Raw genomic sequence first — 18,578 nt, 5'->3', positions numbered from 1 at the left:
CATTCATTTGAAGTGAAACTGGACAGAATGGACGCTACATGAGTGCTTTTACCCAAGGGCAAGAGATGGGGAGCAGAGCCTTCTGGCCCCATGTGAACCCAATCTGCTCTGTTTTGTCTTCTGTCTTAGAGACCATCTCAATGTCTTTGACTCATCTTTCTACTGAGGCGTCTCCAAAAGGCTCACTGTTGCTACTTGACCTCCCCACAGAGCTGGTATGTGGGACACTTCAGGCTTTATTTGTTCTCAGCCTCTCAGACCTGAGCCTGTCACTAACATCAGGGCACTGTTGTGCCTGAAAAAACATCCTGAGCACTGAAACCAGGCCTGAAGAAACAAGCTGTATTTAAAGGCCAAGATCCCACCCAACGTCCAGATTCTGCTGCTAATTCATTGCCTTACTTCTGAATGAGGTTAACCTCTTAAAAATTATACCCTAACTTGGGACCATTTGTCTTTTCACAATATATATACACGAGAGGATGAACTCTGACTAAATATGCTCTATGTCTTTATTCACTTTAAGAAAACAAGGGAGAGAAATACAAAAAAAGTCCAAGTCCTTCTGTCAGAGTGGAAAACATTGACCCCAAATGGCATTTAGCTTTTAAGCCATGCTCAGCTCATTAACATGAAGGTCAGAGTAAAAGTCAAACTGTCCTCTTATACCCACAGAGAAAAACCATGAAAATTATCTATATCCCTCTATTGCTCATGTTACTGTACCTCATTACTACCTGTTTCCATAGTAAGTCAACTTATTTATTTTTAAATTATTTCTAAAAAGGGCCAGATGGTGTGCAAAAGGTTTAAAGAGAAAAGTGGGGATAATATGAGTTGATGAAACAACAATGATGATAGACAATCCATTTCCTGTTTTATTAGGATAAATGCCCAAAAGGAGAGGGGGGTGATGAACACTCAGCAATTGGATCCCTACTAACCTTGCCTGTAGAATTCTTCGCAGACCCTTTCACTCCATTGTTTGCTCATCTCCCAGATTCTACAAGGATTGCAAATGTCAGCACACTTCAAGGCAATCTGAGAAATGACAGGGCAGGGAGAGACAGTCAAAGGACGATCCTTGAGCAGCAAATGTATCCCAAGCCCAAGGGCAGTCAGACCTGCCCTTCGACCTCACGGTACCAAGCCCATATTTACAGAGGCCTCTCTGATGTGCCTCTTCAGGAAACAGCACTTATTCACCACTGCACAAAACCTTCATTCAGAACTCCCACTTTATAGCAGTGAGAAGGAGAGAAGAGTCACCGTCCAAGGACATGGGGCTTCCTGGAGGGGACCTGGAGAGGGCAGGCCAAGGAAAGCCGTGGCCTGGCTCCTTCTGTTGCTCCACCCCTCCTGGGCGGGGCGGCCACAGGGCCCCCAACCAGGCTCGGGTGAGATCACTGGGGCCTCACCTCACAGTGACCACACTGGCCGACTGCACACATCACTTATACCATGTGTGTTTGCATTTATATGGCCGTATCTGTATGTGTCAGCAAGCTCAGACTGCCAGCCAGGGAGCTAAGCCATATCAAGCCCAGGAGAGTTTGCTTGCCAGAGATGACTCTGGGCCTTCTTGGCTTGCCTCATACAGTTCTGCATCTGGGATGCCAGCTTTTGTCAGGGATGCTGACCCTCGGAGGGGTCCCTTGAATTTCCAAAGAAGCAGGTTCTCCCTCTTAACAAACAACTGCTGAGAAACCACCGCCTAGATGGGCTTCTGATGGTGTACCCTCCATCAGCAAGATCTACTGGTTTTGACCTAGTACTTTGGGATCATAGAACTGCTAGCAGTTTTGGGGGCTGGGAGAGCCTGGGTCATATTAAGCTGCAAACTTGGTTGGCTCTTTATTTCCAGGTTAATGGGGGCACCAGTACTTGTTAGAGGAGGTCAGGGGCAGAAGCCCCCTCCATTTTCTGCCCTTTAGGGATTAATGGGTGTTAGCGAGCTTTCCTTTTGGAATGCAAGTGTCCAGGCCAAATCTTTCAGCTACTCAAAAGACTTGAATCTCTAAAATCAGATGTCAGTGGTACCCAGGGGCTAGAAGTCTACTTTGGGAAGAAAGAAGGAGGGAGATTCAGTTTTACAGCTGGGAGGGGGGAATTTCTTGAAAAGGATAGAGCAGTTGGATAACTTCAGAAGGCAGCCTGAAGGCATGGAAGGGAAAAGGCTGTATAGTTTAGTCTCCCACTTGCCATTTCCCTGGTTAAAGCTGGTCTATCTAGATGCATCCAGGATCCAATCAGTCAGTCCTTTGTGCCAAAAGGAAAGAAGGAAGATGACAGAAAATGGAAGATCAAGCAAAAGGCTCTGGTTTGGATACCAGGTCAGACTTCTGCTTCCAAGATGCACTTCACAAATGGCTTCTTGCCATGGAAGGAAGCAGAAAGTGCTGCGCTCGATATGATTCCGTTCATTCAATTAAACAAAATCATTTATTTATTGGTACCTGATAATGGTAAGACTAGGTAAATATTTTTGAGCTTCAGATGAATAAATGAGTTTAGGTTGTAAAAAGAAGCAAGATTTAATAGGCTTGAGGTAAAGGAAAGATACTAATTTCTCAATTTTTGTTAGTACTATAGTTAACATAATATACTTTTGTATTAAAGGAATAGTTTTAGACATTGCAAAAGTATGATAGTGATCAACATTATATCAAGCCACAAAATGTGGTAAATTCTTGCTGCATGCAACTACCAAGGGGGGCTGCTTTGTGGTGAAGCAGATACCAAACAAGGAAAAATGAGATATTATCAACCTACTGACATGAAACCCAGATTTTTTTTTACTTGCTTGGAAAGCACTTAAAAATTTCATGTGTCTCAAGGTTTTTAATAAACTAGGTCACTGCTCTAGCTTATACCATGGGGGATACTCCTTCTCAGATGTGCTAAAATGATTGATTGTATCCTTAGTGTTTTATAGCAAGGATAATGATGTCTTATTGTTGTTTTTGTGGTTTACCTGAAGCATAAAGTGCCTGTCGTGTACATCCTCCAGTCTTAGGTCTTTATTGTGGAGGTGAGCTTTCAATCTGGTCAAAAATTCATTCTGTCTGTTGATGTCTGTTGCCAAGATCAAGGAGCCCAGCTGCTGTTCAATATCCTGTCTGCATCCACAAGAATGAAAGAGAAAATACACACACAAAGCAAATCCCTTTGAGCAGAGTGGTTGATTCTTTCATCATCAGGTGGCTTGTTTCCTTATTTCTGCCTCTGATACTGTTTATTACACAGAGTCCTGGTCCCTTGCAGCCTAAGTGTGATTCTCTCACCCACCATCATTCTGTCCTTGGGCGGGAGGTATGCCAAGGACTGAACAGAGTGATTGAAACCTTGGGTGAACAAAGTTGCTGCAGTTTATCCATTCCCACAGCTCCTATGGGTGGCAAGATTGGAAGCCAACTAGAAATGTGTGCTTGAAGGAGGTCACAAAGACTCACAGAATCACTGGCATTTGGATTGTGCTTTTGAATAGCGCTCACACCAACTCAAACCTTAAGACTTGCATGGGGAGAGAAGGGGTATAATAATAGTCATGAAGCCAATAATAGTGACCGTTCTTATGGAGTGGAAAGATCCCTCAAGGGAGCAAAATGGATAGGCTGGAAAGAGATACTGGAACTTACAAAAGAGTCACAGTAGATTAAGGTACCATTAAAAAGCAGTGTTCAAGCAATATATTGGTCAATGAATGGTATACAGACAATGGGATGTTTTGGAAAAGTAAACCAAATTAGGGCTTTCCTCATATATGGAAAGTAACCAATGGGAGGAAAATCCGTATCTATTTTTAAAATTCACCTTTAAAAGTGAAGTATGTTTAGATAGAGTGCACAGAACATACACAAACAGTTTAAGGGATAAATTACAAAATAAATATCTTACAATCAATGCCTAGGTCAAGATCTGCCAGGTCAAGATCGTTGCCTGCCAGTACTCCAGAAAGTCCTCACTGTGTCTCTCATCCAAACCCACTTCCCCTCAACCCCTGAAGCAACTACTATCTTGACTTTTGTTTTAATAATTTCCTTGCTATTGATAATTTTACCATCTATGCATGCATGCCTAAATATTATGGTTTAACTTTAACTGCTTGTTCACTTTAAGTTATGTGGTAAGTATCAGTTTGTGACTTGCTTTTTTTAGCTTAATATATTTTTGAAGGTCAGTTAAGTTGATGTGTGAGCTGTTGTTCATCCATTTTCATGATTAGATTATATGCCAGTGTAGGACTGTACTTCAATGTATTTATCTGTTCTACTTTTGATGATCACTTGAGTAGTTTCTAGTTTTTGACTACTATGAAGAAAATGACACAATAAATACCATTACATACCTCCAATTATACATTTGTAAATTTTCTCTAGGGACTATGTCCAGGAATAAAATTATTGGATCACAGAGTACGTTCATCTTCAATTTCTTAGATATTGCTGATTATTTTCAAAACAGTTGTATAAATTTACATTCCAAGCAGTAATAGAGGAGCTTCTCATTGCTTTACAGTCTTATCCTTTACATTTCTTTTTTTCTTTGCCAATTTGCCAATATCATGCAACTCATTGTCATTTTAATATGAATTGCCTTGATTACTAATGAGGTTGGACATATATTCATATGTTTATTGGTCATTTCTATTTCTTTTTTTGTGAAATTTGTTTTAGTCTTTACCTACTAGGGCATTACTGGGACAAATCTGGTTTGACAAAAGAACAAGTCATTTTGTTCTTTCCTGTCTCTTTCTCTTTCCTTCCCTTCTCCTTTTCTCTTTCTTTGGCTTCCTTGTCCTTCACCTCCTCATTTCTCCTCCAAACTTGATTTGTTACTCTAGACTTTAGTTCTTTTTGTACTCAACTCTTTCGATCTTTGTTTTCATAAAAGGCATGAATTTTTATTCCCTGTATGAGGATTGATTTTATTTGGTTCCAGTGGGTAAAGTGTTATCAGAATTGAAGTTCTTTCCACGAATTTCACATTCCTCTGGGTGCTAGGAAACAGCATAAATAGGAGCAGAGGGCCAGGGGTAAACCAGTGTGCCCAGAGCATCCTGCTGTTCGACCAGGAGACACCACGGGGCCCTTGACCTTGGTGCCCCTCTGGAAGATGGTACAGGAATCTATTTACTTGTTCCCACCTAGCTACTTTGGGTTCTGTGCATTAATGAAACAGATAGGAATTGGTGGTGGCCTTGGAAGACAGTTGCAGAGGCTAAATTAAGGCCAATATGGTGCAGCTGCAGTCTATGGGGTCGCGAAGAGTCGGACACGACTGAGCGACTTCACTTTGACTTTTCACTTTCATGCATTGGAGAAGGAAATGGCAACCCACTCCAGTGTTCTTGCCTAGAGAATCCCAGGGATGGGGGAGCCTGGTGGGCTGCCGTCTATGGGGTCGCACAGAGTTGGACACGACTGAAGCGACTTAGCAGCAGCAGCAGCATGGTGCAGCAGCTAAACTGAAGCCAGATGGAAATGAGGCCATGGTCTTGGATTTAGTAGACCTCAGCCTAAACATCCAGTCTAATAAATAGTGGACCAGGAAACTAGTATTTCCACTTCTGTTTTAAATGCAAGAAACATAGGTAAATTCCTGGTGGAAAAGAAATGGCTGGGGCCCATTCAGTCACTTAACAAAAGATGTTTAGAACAGAATTTCTGACTTCTCTTTTTACTAAGATTGGCAATGACAAAACACCCTTTATTGAACAAGGCTTCAGTCTCGCTTGGGAACTCCTGTGTTCCTTCTTGATAAATATTTATTATTTGGATCTACACTGGAGGACAATTTTGCTAACATAAAAGACAGGAGTTTGGCAAAGCACAGCACTGAGGCCAAAGAGTGTGAAAGCTGAGAACTGTTTATTATCTCTTTTCCTGACATCAGGTCCTACACTCTCCAGGCCCTTTCAGAGCTCACAGAGGGACTCTGGTTTCTGGGTTGCTGTAACTGACACCACATCTCCTCCGAGAGGCGACTAAGGGAGTGTGGGCCGGAAGCACTGCTGGCTGGCTCCCTGCCATTCACCCCGGGGGTCTCAAGCCCGAGAGCACACGGCTTATCTCTAATGTGTGGACATCGGTATGTTTCATCTCTAGGTCACTTACGTCATTTCCTTTGGCAAGTGAGCCAGAAGCCTTGATTCTCGAAGCATGCCGATTGTAGATCGCCAGTGGTGATTCTCCAGCACAGACATATTCTAGAAAGAAAGAAAATTAAAACTATAAACGGGGGAGAAGCCAGATACTGATCTCTCTTGCTGAACACAGCTTTGTGGAGGCCAATATTTTCCCTCCAGCCGGTTCACACCTGAGGACACAGAGGCAGAGCAGAAATGAAACACAAAACAACAGCAGGTCTATTCTCAAGGCTATAATAATCATGGGGGAGTGGCAAGACCCTGCTGCCCCTCCAGTGGAGGGCTGAATGAGGGTTTATTTCTAGCAGCCGCAGTCCTGCCTCTGCCCCTATTTTTGAAAACTCCTTCAGGTAATACTCATTGTAGAAGAAAGAGAGGCAGTAAAAATAGGTAGTAATGGATACCCTAGGGCTATGTGCATAATATAATCCAAAATCATACTACTCAACCAAACAGAGGCTGGCCTCACAGCCGCTGCTGTGATCTGTGCCCTGCCCATTATCAAAACTGGGAAGAACCCGTTGGGCAGCTGGTGGCATATGCAAACTCCTGAATCCCAGTGAACAGATTTGTGGTGATTGATTATTGTGGATACTAAAGTCTAAGAACCGCTGTCAATAATCTTTGTGACCAGTATAATGGCACTTAGCCCATTAAGTCTGGGTTTGAATCTACAGGTTGTTTTCTTCTTCAACTATCTTGATATTTCTTTCATTGTGAGAATCTCTATTATATTCAGTCTCTCTGTTGACCTTAAATATGCTGCTTGTCTGAACATTTGCTAACCATTTAAATAATGACTATTTATAACAACCTATTGTGTTCTATTCTAAATTAGCAAACAGTATGGCCTTACCACTGATTTCATTCACAGAGAATAAAACTCTTCTAGTCTCTAGGAAATCTTTTTCCTTTATTTTCTTATTTGTTTATTTATTCATCACTTCTTGGCCTTTAGACTAAGATTAAGAGTCTATTCATTCTTCACTTTCTTCCAAGTTTACATTTTTAAACATAAAAAATATATAGGAAGATAACATTTATTAAAAGTGAAGTTAAGTTGCCAACATACAGAAACAACCTAAATGTTCATCAACAGATAAATGGATTAAGAAGATGTGGTATAATGGAATATTACTCAGCCATAAAAAAGAATGATGTTGTACCATTTGCAAGAAGATGGGTGGATCTGGAAGGCATTAAATGGCAACCCACTCCAGTACTCTTGCCTAGAGAATCCTATGGACATAGGAGCCTGGCAGGCTACAGTCCATGGTATCACAAAAGTTGGACACAAATTAGTGACTAAACTATCCTAAGCAAAGGACTTCTGTGGTGGCTTGGAAGTAAAAAATCCACCCGCAATGCAGGAGACTTGGGGTTTGATCCCTGGGTTTGGAAGAGCCCCTGGAAATGGTAACCCACTCCAATATTCTTGCCTGGACAGAGAAGTCTGATGGACTTCTCATACAGTCCATGGGGTCACAAGAGTTGGACATGTTTTAGCAACTAAACCACCACCATCACCACCACCATCCTAAGTCCAATGAGACAAAGACAGATACTGTAAAATACCACTTATATGTGAAATCTAAAAAAATAACAACAAACTAATGAATAAAAAAATAAACAGACTCATAGGGAATAACCTAGTGGTTACCAATGAGAATAACCTAATGGTTACCATCAACAGATGGTCAACAACAAAATCAGATTGATGATATTCTTTGCAGCCAAAGATGGAGAAACTCTATACAGTCAGCAAAAACAAGACCAGGAGCTGACTGTGGCTCAGATCATGAATTCCTTATTGCCAAATTCAGACTTAAGTTGAAGAAAGTAGGGAAAACCACTAGACTATTCAGGTATGACCTAAATAAAATCCCTTATGATTATACAGTAAAAGTGAGAAATAGATTTAAGGGACTAGATCTGATAGAGTGCCTGATGAACTACAGACAGAGGTTCATGACATTGTATAGGAGGCAGGGATCAAGACCATCCCCGAGGAAAAGAAATGCAAAAAAGCAAAATGGTTGTCTGAGGAGGCCTTACAAATAGCTGTGAAAAGAAGAGTAGTGAAAAGCAAAGGAGAAAAGGAAAGATATACCCATTTGAATGCAGAATTCCAAAGAATAGCAAGGAGAGATAAAAAAGCCTTCCTCAGTGATCAGTGCTAAGAAATTGAGGAAAACAATAGAATGGGAAAGACTAGAGATCTCTTCAAGGAAATTAGAGATACCAAGGGAACATTTCATGTAAAGATGGGCTCAATAAAGGACAGAAATGGTAGGGACTTAACAGAAGCAGAAGATATTAAGAAGAGGTGGCAAGAATACACAGAAGAACTGTACAAAAAAGATCTTCACGACCCAGATAATCACGATGGTGTGATCACTCACATTCACCTAGAGCCAGACATCCTGGAATATGAAGTCAAGTGGGCCTTGGGAAGCATCACTACAAACAAAGCTAGTGGAGGTGATGGAATTCCAGTTGAGCTATTTCAAATCCTAAAAGATGATGCTGTGGAAGTGCTGCACTCAATATGCCAGCAAATTTGGAAAACTCAGCAGTGGCCACAGGACTGGAAAAGGTCAGTTTTCATTCCAATTCCAAAGAAAGGCAATGCCAAAGAATGCTCAAACTACCGCACAGTTGTACTCATCTCACATGCTAGTAAAGTAATGCTCAAAATTCTTCAAGCCAGGCTTCAGCAATACATGAACCGTGAACTTCCAGATGTTCAAGCTGGTTTTAGAAAAAGCAGAGGAACCAGAGATGAAATCACCATCTGCTGGAAAAAACATCAAAATATGATGCCAACATCATCGAAAAAGCAAGGCAATTCCAGAAAAACATCTATTTCTGCTTTATTGACTATGCCAAAGCCTTTGACTGGGTAGATCACAATAAACTGCAGAAAATTCTGAAAGAGATGGGAATACCAGACCACCTGACCTGCCTCTTGAGAAATCTGTATGCAGGTCAGGAAGCAACAGTTAGAACTGGACATGGAACAACAGACTGGTTCCAAATAGGAAAAGGAGTAAGTCAAGGCTGTATATTGTCACCCTGCTTATTTAACTTCTATGCAGAGTACATCATGAGAAGTGCTGGACTGGAAGAAACACAAGCTGGAATCAAGATTGCCAGGAGAAATCTCAATAACCTCAGATATGCAGATGACACCGCCCTTATGGCAGAAAGTGAAGAAGAACTAAAGAGCCTCTTGAAGTGAAAGAGGAGAGTGAAAAAGTTGGCTTAAAACTTCACATTCAGAAAACAAAGATCATGGCATCTGGTCCCATCACTTCATGGCAAAAAGATGAGGAAACAGTGTCAGACTTTATTTTTCTGGGCTGCAAAATCACTGCAGATGGTGATTGCAGCCATGAAATTAAAAGACATTTGTTCCTGGGAAGGAAAGTTATGAACAACCCAGACAGCATATTAGAAAGCAGAGACATTACGTCGCCAACAAAGGTCTATCTTGTCAAAGTTATGGTTTTTCCAGTGGTCATGTATGGATGTGAGAGTTGGATGATAAAGCTGAACACCGAAGAATTGATGCTTTTGAACTGTGGTGTTGGAGAAGACTCTTGAGAGTCCCTTGGACTGCAAAGAGATCCAACCAATCCATCCTAAAGAAAATCAGTCCTGAATATTCATTGGAAGGATTGATGTTGAAGCCGAAACTCCAATACTTGGGCACCTGATGTGAAGAGCTGACTCATTGGAAAAGACCCTGATGCTGGGAAAGATTGAAGGCGGGAGGAGAAGGGGCTGACAGAGGATGAGATGTTTGGATAGCATCACTGACTCAATGGACATGAGTTTGAGTAAACTCCGGGAGTTGGTGATGGACAGGGAGGCCTGGCCTGCTGCAGTCCATGGGGTTGCAAAAAGTCAGACACGACTGAGTGTCTGAACTGAACTGAACTACCAATGAGTAGAGGAAAGGGGAGGGGGCAACATAGGGAAAAGGGATTAAGAAGTAAAAACTATTATGTATAAAGTGAAAGTGAAAGCGAAGTCGCTCAGTCATGTCCGACTCTTTGCAACCCCATGGACTGCAGCCTACCAGGCTCCTCCCTCCATGGGATTCTCCTGGCAAGAGTACTGGAGTGGGTTGCCATTTCCTTCTCCAGGGGATCTTCCCAATTCAGGGATTGCACCCAGGTCTCCCGCATTCCAGGCAGAAGCTTTAACCTCTGAGCCACCAGGGAAGCCCTAAGCTACAAAGATAGCTTGTACAACACAGGGAATAGGGCCAATATTTTATAATAACTATAGATGAAATATAACCTTAAATTATGAATCAGTATGTTATATACCTGTGATATACAATATTGCTCATCAATTATACTTCATTTAAAAAAAGTTGGGGGGAGTAAAGGGACTTCTGTGTTGGTCCAATGGTTAAGACTTTGCCTTCCAAAGTGGGGGGTGGAGATTCCATCTCTGGTTGGGGAGCTAAGGCCCCACGTGCCTTGCGACTAAAAAACCAAAACATAAAACAGAAGCATAATTGTAACACATTCAATAAAGACTTTAAAAATGAACCACATTAAAAAAAATCTTAAAAAGTAGCGGGCAATTGTGTGACTCTGCTTACATGAGATACAAGTCATCAAATGCATGGGGACAGAAAGAATGGCAGTTCCAGGGGCCTGAGGGACTAGGGAATTATTATTTACTGGGAGCAGAGTTTCAGTTTTGCAACATGAAAAGAATTCTAGAGAGTGATAGTGGTGATGACTGCACAATGCAAATGTCCTCGTACTACTGAAGTTGATACTGAAAGTGACAGTGAGGTCACTCAGTGGTGTCCGACCCTGCAATCCCATGGACTGTAGCCTGCAAGGCTCCTTTGTCCATGGGATTTCTTGGGCAAGAACACTGGAGTGAGTTGCCATTTCCTTCTCCAGGGGATCTTCCTGACCCAGGGATCAAACCCAGGTCTCTTGCACTGCAGGCGGAGTCTTTACCCTCTGAGCCTCAGGGAAGCCCTGAACTTAATACTGCTGTACACTAAAAAATGGTCAAGAGGGTAAATTTTATATTATGTGTATGTTGCCACAATTAAAAAAAAATGAGGGAAAAGGAGCAAGGAAAATAGTAGTGGAGAGTAAAGGAGGCTGGTCAGAGACTGAAAAGCATTTCATCATTTCATACTCCCACCCTTCTTGCCACTATATCTATATTATCCATGCAATGCTCAACTTTTTCAGTAAATGAGAAGAAAGAATCTCCCATGAGTGACACAATCCAGGGTCCATTAGGCAAAAACAAGTTCAAGAAAACTGCAACCATTCTTTGTTCTAAATCCAGACCATGATTTCTCTCCAGGACTTTGTAGACTGAATTGATGAGGTGAAGTCTTATTTTGACCCTTTGTATAGGTGGCTCTGTTGCTATTCATTTCTCTCCTTGCCAAGGAGTCATTATTCCTTACTCACCACTTGACCAGCTCCGAACCTGTGACAAGATTTTGTTACTTATCAACTGGTCTATTATCCCCTTTTGGGCATGAGCCAGACACAACAAAAGCCAATGTTTATGAGAAATATCATGCTAGACTAATTTGTTTTGATTGTAAAGATTTATGAGAGCAGAGAGTGATAGGTTAGTGTGATGTAAAAGATGTCCTATCCCTGACGTGACATTTAATTCATCACTTGTGAGTGCTCCCTTCAAGACTAATTCAAGAAGATGCGACATGAGTGCCCTCACGTGAGTTTTTCAAGAGGCCCAGAAAGCTGTAACGAGACTTAATGAAAAATGACGCCATATCCTTGTTGAGTGGAACAAAAGCATCTGGGGAATTGCCTCAGGCATTGTTATTTATGCCAGCCTGACTTAACATCTTCATTAATAATCTTCCTGAAGACAGAATAAAAAGGTGCTTGGGAGCTCTATTGGTGAAACCATATTTGGAGATGAGCACCAGGAAAATGGCAGGAAATGCAAGGGGCTTGGAAGCTGGCTCAGAATAAAAGAAAATAGTGCATGCATTACAAACATAATCTTTCAGGGAGCTGTCATTATAAATAAAAGTATGTTCTGGCCAGAACTGTGTTGGAGGTGAGGGTCCTCTAGTGGATTCCAGAGAAGAAGACAAGAAGGGCTGTATAGGGAGGGGGGATTAACATTTTTGAACCACACCTACTGTGTGCCTGGCATTTTACATGATCTCACTGAATTCTCACATAACTGTCTACCATTTTAATCATTAACCCACAGATAATAAAACCCAGTCTAGACAGCATATTAAAAAGCAGAGACATTACTTTGTCAACAAAGGTCCGTCTAGTCAAGGCTATGGTTTTTCCAGTGGTCATGTATGGATGTGAGAGCTGGATTATAAAGAAAGCTGAGTGCTGAAGAATTGATGCTTTTGAACTGTGGTGTTGGAGAAGACTCTTGAGAGTCCCTTGGACTGCAAGGAGATCCAACCAGTCCATCCTAAAGGAGATCAGTCCTGGTTGTTCATTGGAAGGACTGATGTTGAAGCTGAAACTCCAATACTTTGGCCATCTGATGCAAAGAGCTGACTCATTTGAAAAGACCCTGATGCTGGGAAAGATTGAGGGCAGGAGGAGAAGGGGATGACGGAGGATGAGATGGTTGGATGGCATCACTGACTCAATGGACATGGGTTTGGATGGACTCCGGGAGTTGGTGATGGACAGGGAGGACTGGTGTCCTACGGTTCATGGGGTCACAAAGAGTCGGACACGACTGAGCGACTGAACTGAACTGAACTGAATAAAGGTTTCTCTGAGAGCTTACACAATTAGTGAGTAGCTGAGAAAGACCTTAAACCCAGCTGTGCCAGGCTTCAAGACCTAAACTGCATACCCCCACTTGCTGCCTTGCCAGAGTTACCTCTGCTTGGCTACATCCAAGTATTCAGAGGCTTGACATTTATAAACTGAGGAGTGCCTGCTGTTATACTTAATTTTCCCCCCAATCATCTACAGTTGCTGTTTTCAAAGAGTATGGTTGGGGACTTCCCTGGCAGTCCAGGGGCTGAGACTCTGTGCTTCCAATGGTTAGGGAATTAAGATCTCACATGCCATGTGGCATGGTCCTCTCCTGAAAAATGATCTTTTTGATCTATGGGTGATTGTTTTACTTAGATGTTAGTTTGTAAATCCACACTAGAATTCTTGCAACATACCCCCAAACTGGTGTCATTTCAAAAAATCGTATAGATTGAATATGCTATAAGTTGAGTAGATTTAGATAGTCCTGGGGGAGAATTAATCATTCAGCCACTCTCAGCCCTCACATCTGAACAGTCTCTGAGTCCTGTTGATTCTTCCATCATGGTGTCACTTATACCCATCCCTTGCTTTTACCAAAGTGACCCTATTTTAGTGCTTTATTTTCCTTAATTCTCCTTTCTTCTATCCACCCTCCCCACAACTTCCACAATGTGAGTTATTTGACAAAAGTTTCTACCATCTCCCTAATCATTGGTTGAAATATAGACTAGTGGTTTTTGAGCAGCTACTCATATGCCAGGTGCTATGGTGGGCACTGGGGGTCCAAGAATGAATAAGACAATACTGCTGCTTTCAAAGAGCTCACCTAACTTCTCTCCTGCTCCCTCTAGCAGGAGAGAGCTGGCACAGTGCGACTGTGCCTTCTCCCATGCCCTGCTCCAAACCCTACAATGGTTTCCTATTGGATAAGTTAGGCTTAACTCCTTAGCTCGGCATTCAGTGCTTTCTAAAAATTGTCCCAACTATCATTTTGTTTCTATATGTTTGAGATAATTGAATACCATTACCTCTTCTTTCCTGTAGAGGTCTTATCGTTCAAATAAATTATACCATAGTAATAAAATGATAACTTATTATTGACAAAATTATTAAATTATTAACATATGAAAATGTCCTTTCCTTTTGCCACTTTCATCCCTTTGAAGGTGGTTTGTTTTCCTCAAACTCCTTTTCCTCTGTGTTTCCTGATCAAACTAAAACCTGTCTTCCAAAGTTCAACTCAAATACTCGATCCACAAAGCCACCTGGAATCATCCAGCTAGAGAAGAACCTGGCTCTCTTCTGAGTCTTATAGCTCTCTCTCAGCATTCCTCAAGTCCAGAGGCCAGCTAGACTAAGTCCCACTGATGTGTGTGACAGCTGTGTGTGTACTTCTTGTTCTTACTAGATTACAAGCTACATGTCAGCAGGAAGCCTGTCTCATTCTTGCCATATCCACTCAACTCTATGCCTTGCACCAAGAAAGTACTTTCTATTAATTTGCTAAATAAATAGCTGAACAAATTACTTGATTTCATTGCACAAGTATACTGAAAACTCATTATGTTCCTAGCACTGTAATATGTGCTTAGAATATACCAGTGAAGAGAAGAGACAAAGAACTAGAGGTAGCAGGGATGGGGAGAGATAGATAATAAACAATAAACATAAGAAATGCTTGGGAAAAAGTATAGCATCCAGAAGACAGCAGATGTATGGAAAGAGGGAAAAGTAGAGCAGAATAGTGGGAATTTGAGTCTTGGGGGTGGGGTAGGGAAGGGAAAGTGGTGAGAGATGAGATTAGAGCAAAGACTTGAAGCTAGCCATGCTGAAGAAGAAACTGTTCTGGAGAAAACAATTAAAGGAAAGGCCCCAAAGAGGGAGCACACAGCCGCGAGGGCCATGTGCCATGAGGAAGGGGACATGTCAGGCCTAGGAGTTAGAGAGGTAATGAGAGACCAGATCACATGCGGCCTTGTGGCCATTATAACGATTCTGATTTTCACTCTGGGAGAAACATGGATCCAGGGCAGCAGTTTGGGAGGAATGAAATTATATGACTTTAAATAAGATCACTTTGGTTGCTATGTTGAGAATAGAGTCTGGGAGGGGATAAGAATAGAAAGGGGTGTGTGTGGGAGGGAGGGAGCAGTTATCCAGGCAAAAGTTGATAGAGGCTTGAACAAGGAAGGTGGAAGTGGGGAGAGTGGTTGATTTCTGTACCTGCTAGGAGGACTCAGTGTTTCTGGCCTGAACAACTGGAAGGAAGGTGTTGCCGTTACCTGAGATGGGAAAGCTGCAAGTGGAGAAGGTTAAGAGGAGTCTCATGGCTGTCTAGAATAAAGACAACATTTTCCAACTTCCTTACAATTAGGCAGGATCATTTGGCTAAATTCTGACCCATTAAGTGTAAACGGAAATACTGTATGGAATATTCAAGTAAGTTGTTTTAAAGCGAACAGTTTCAACTGGGAGAGGCTTCTTTTGCTTTATCCCTTTCTTTTTTCTCACTGTTTGGAATGTGGCAAGAATGGCTAGAGCTCCAGCTGCTATCTTGGGCAATGAAGACAAATGTCACACCCCAGTGATAGAAGACTAAAGACTAAAAGGATGTTGGGTCCCTCATTCTTAACTTTGTGATGCCACCATGACTGCCCTGGACTGTCAACCTCCAAACCTCTTTTATGAAGGATAGAAATAAACATCTACCCTTGTTTAATAAGTCACTAACATACCTCATTATTTAAAATTACTTTATTATCATCCACATCATCCCCAAAGAGTTGAGAGAATAATGCTGGGTATTTGCATAAGAATTTTAATAAAGGACTTTATAATTCTAAAAAGGAGTGAGCAAAATGACCTTCGTAAAGTCAGAAATGCATGTGTATATGCACATGTCCACATACACAGACACACACCCAAACACACACACACACAGACTTCTTATTTCTGAGATCAATTGTTGCCATCTACTGGGAAAGACTCCCTGGTTCTCCAAACAGAACTGATAGGTCCCTCTTCTAGCTCCTCATTCCCAACCCAAGCTTCTATTGGAATATCCAAAACACCTTATAACAACTTTGCTCATGGGCCTTGCTCCTGTGTGTCTATGTGCTAAGTTGCTTTATCATGTCCGAGTCTTTGCAACTCTATGGACAGTAGCCCGCCAGGCTACTCTGTCCATGGGATTTTCCAGGCAAGAATACTGGAATGGGTTGCTGTGCCCTCCTCCAGGGGATCTTCCCCACCCAGGGATTGAATCTCCTGCTCCTGTGGCTCCTGTATTGCAGGCGGATCCTTTACCCCTGAACCACTGGGGAAGCCCAGTCTTGCTTCTACATGAGTAATTTTCACATGTTCTTGTTCGTTTACACTTAAAATTTGAGTTTTGAAAAACATACTCTCCCTATATTTTTAAAAATTGATATTTAAAATCACAAATTTCTATGGTGACAAAATATGTAATGTCCTGCCTATTTGTGGATATTGATATTTTAATATGAAACCATTATATCATTCTTTTATGTATTAAATATATCAGTCAGTTATGTCCAATTCTTTGCAACCTCATGGGCTATAGCTTGCCAGATTCCTCTGTCCATGGGATTTCCCAGGCAACAATACTGGAGTGGGTTGCCATTTCCTTCTCTAGGGGATCTTCCTGACCCAGGGATCAAACCAGGTCTCCTGCATTGCAGGCAGATTCTTTATCATCTGAGCCACCAGGGAAGTCCCAAATGTATGCAAGGGAATCTAAATACCAATGGCATTTAGTGCCCATTTATCACCTATTTAAGAAAACACATGAATAATTTATTATTTAAGTAAAAAATAAGAAATTAATTCTTTTCCCTCTAGAACTTAATTATTATATTATTTCCCCATAAAATTTTATTTTAATGTAATATATTTTCACATGTGATATTCTTCAATCATCACCCTATCATATATCTCTGCAACAAAAATAAGTTTATAAACTGAAGTTTTAATTTAACAAATTTTCTTAACATCAGGCTCTAAGTAGTAAATGTTTTTCCAGCTGGAGTTTACAATGCAATTATTATAGTAACTAACTGATCAAAATACATATATTTCAAATGTGGAAAAATTATGCTTGAGAATAAAAAATTTTGACAATGCCTCTATTCATGAGATAGCTGGGAACATTATGGTCCCTCAGTTATGGGAGATTTCCTTTAATATTTTTGGTTGTTTCTTTGGTATTTTTTCAAACGAGGGCAATATACTAATCAGCACAACTGGAGCAAGATGCAATATGCAGAATGGATAAGAGAAATGTCTTTGTTTTGAACAGTGGAAACAGGGTTAATTATGAAAGAGGAGTGGAAAGCAGAGCTGGCTGGACTGTCCTGTGACCATATTGCAGGCAGGCCAGTTTAAGGAGCTGAAAATGAGTTCTGTGAGCACTATTCATGCCTGTGCACCGTTTGGAAAGTCTTCGTGTGTCCCCAGGGGCACACAAGCCTGGTTTGAAGCTGCTGCCATACATGATTGCCATTGAGAACGAGGAGCGTATCTTATTCATCTTTGTGCCCCAGTATGTGGCACAGTGCCATTTAAATAAGTAAATATTTGTTGAATGGATACGGAGTAATTAACTTCCAAAACCCCAAAGTTCCCTAGCTGCAAAAGTTTAAGTAACTGTAAAAGTGACAGAGTCCTGTTAGTTTTTTGGTCTGATAAAAGCCAGACTTGGAATTTTCTGTTGTGAAATCCTTAGACTTTGGTAAAAGCCAAAGAGATTTAAAAGTTACTATAGCAATGGCTCTCCCGCTGTTTACTCACAGATGACCAGGATCGGGTAAGTGACTCCAGGAAGAACATAGAGTGGGTGAGTGCGTGCTCAGTTGCTTTAGTTGTGTTTGACTCTGTGTGACCCTATATTTGCAGCCTGCCAGGCTCCTCTGTCCATGGGATCCTCCAGGCAAGGATGCTGGAGTGGGTTGCCATGCCCTCCTCCAGGAGATCTTCCCAACCAGGGGATCAATCCCGCTTCTATCTGCACTGGCAGGCAGATTCTTTACCACTAGCACCACCTAGGAAGCATCTATAAGAGGGAGCATTTGTCAATTGCAAGATAAACAAATATGAATGTATCATCATAAAGAATTTTTCATAATGCTTCTCAGTCTTCATAGTATACTTGATGTAGGGAAGTAAGAATGCAGGAGGTAATCCCACAGGAGGTAATCCCACAGTAGTAACAAGTAGTAACAAGTGACTACTAAACAGACAGTATGGGTAGATGCCTTCTGGTCTGTGTGCTGCCGACTCTGTCAGATTTTCACTCTGGGTCCCTGTGTGTACTCACTACTGGCAGTATTCCTGATTTCTCAAGGCTACTCAGGTTCTGCCTTTCTTGCTGCATGGGTCCAGTCTGTGTATCCATCCACTTACTCTTTCAGCAAACCTCCCACCACCCAACAAATATTCACTGAGCATGAGGACTGTGCCAAGTGCTGAGCATACAGCAGTGGAAAAGGTAGGTGCTGAGAAACTTTCAGACTGCGGAGGATATGGATGTCGAATCAGGAAATGGCTATTTCCAGGGATAAACATCATGACAGAGGAAGTAAGAGAGGACTGTGAAATCATATAGGAGGAGGTATGGAAGATGGATGTTTAAAGAAAGA

General features: G+C 41.6%; 1 protein-coding gene across 5 annotated transcripts in view; it reads right to left on the bottom strand.

Annotated features, from left to right (window-relative positions):
- The window catches only part of PDE7B (phosphodiesterase 7B), a 355,914-nt gene that overhangs the window by 9,580 nt on the left and 327,756 nt on the right, over positions 1-18,578 (bottom strand). For all 5 annotated transcript variants that reach the window (XM_069598496.1, XM_069598499.1, XM_069598498.1 and 2 more), the window contains 3 exons: positions 6,117-6,208; positions 2,975-3,119; positions 945-1,041 (listed from right to left, as the gene is read on the bottom strand). In XM_069598496.1, the coding sequence (XP_069454597.1) occupies positions 945-1,041; positions 2,975-3,119; positions 6,117-6,208 (334 nt within the window). The remainder of the gene's footprint in view (positions 1-944; positions 1,042-2,974; positions 3,120-6,116; positions 6,209-18,578) is intronic.

The sequence above is a fragment of the Ovis canadensis genome, chromosome 8 (assembly GCF_042477335.2).
Source record: "Ovis canadensis isolate MfBH-ARS-UI-01 breed Bighorn chromosome 8, ARS-UI_OviCan_v2, whole genome shotgun sequence".
Lineage (NCBI taxonomy): Eukaryota > Metazoa > Chordata > Mammalia > Artiodactyla > Bovidae > Ovis > Ovis canadensis.
This window is presented reverse-complemented; position numbering and strand designations above follow the sequence as displayed.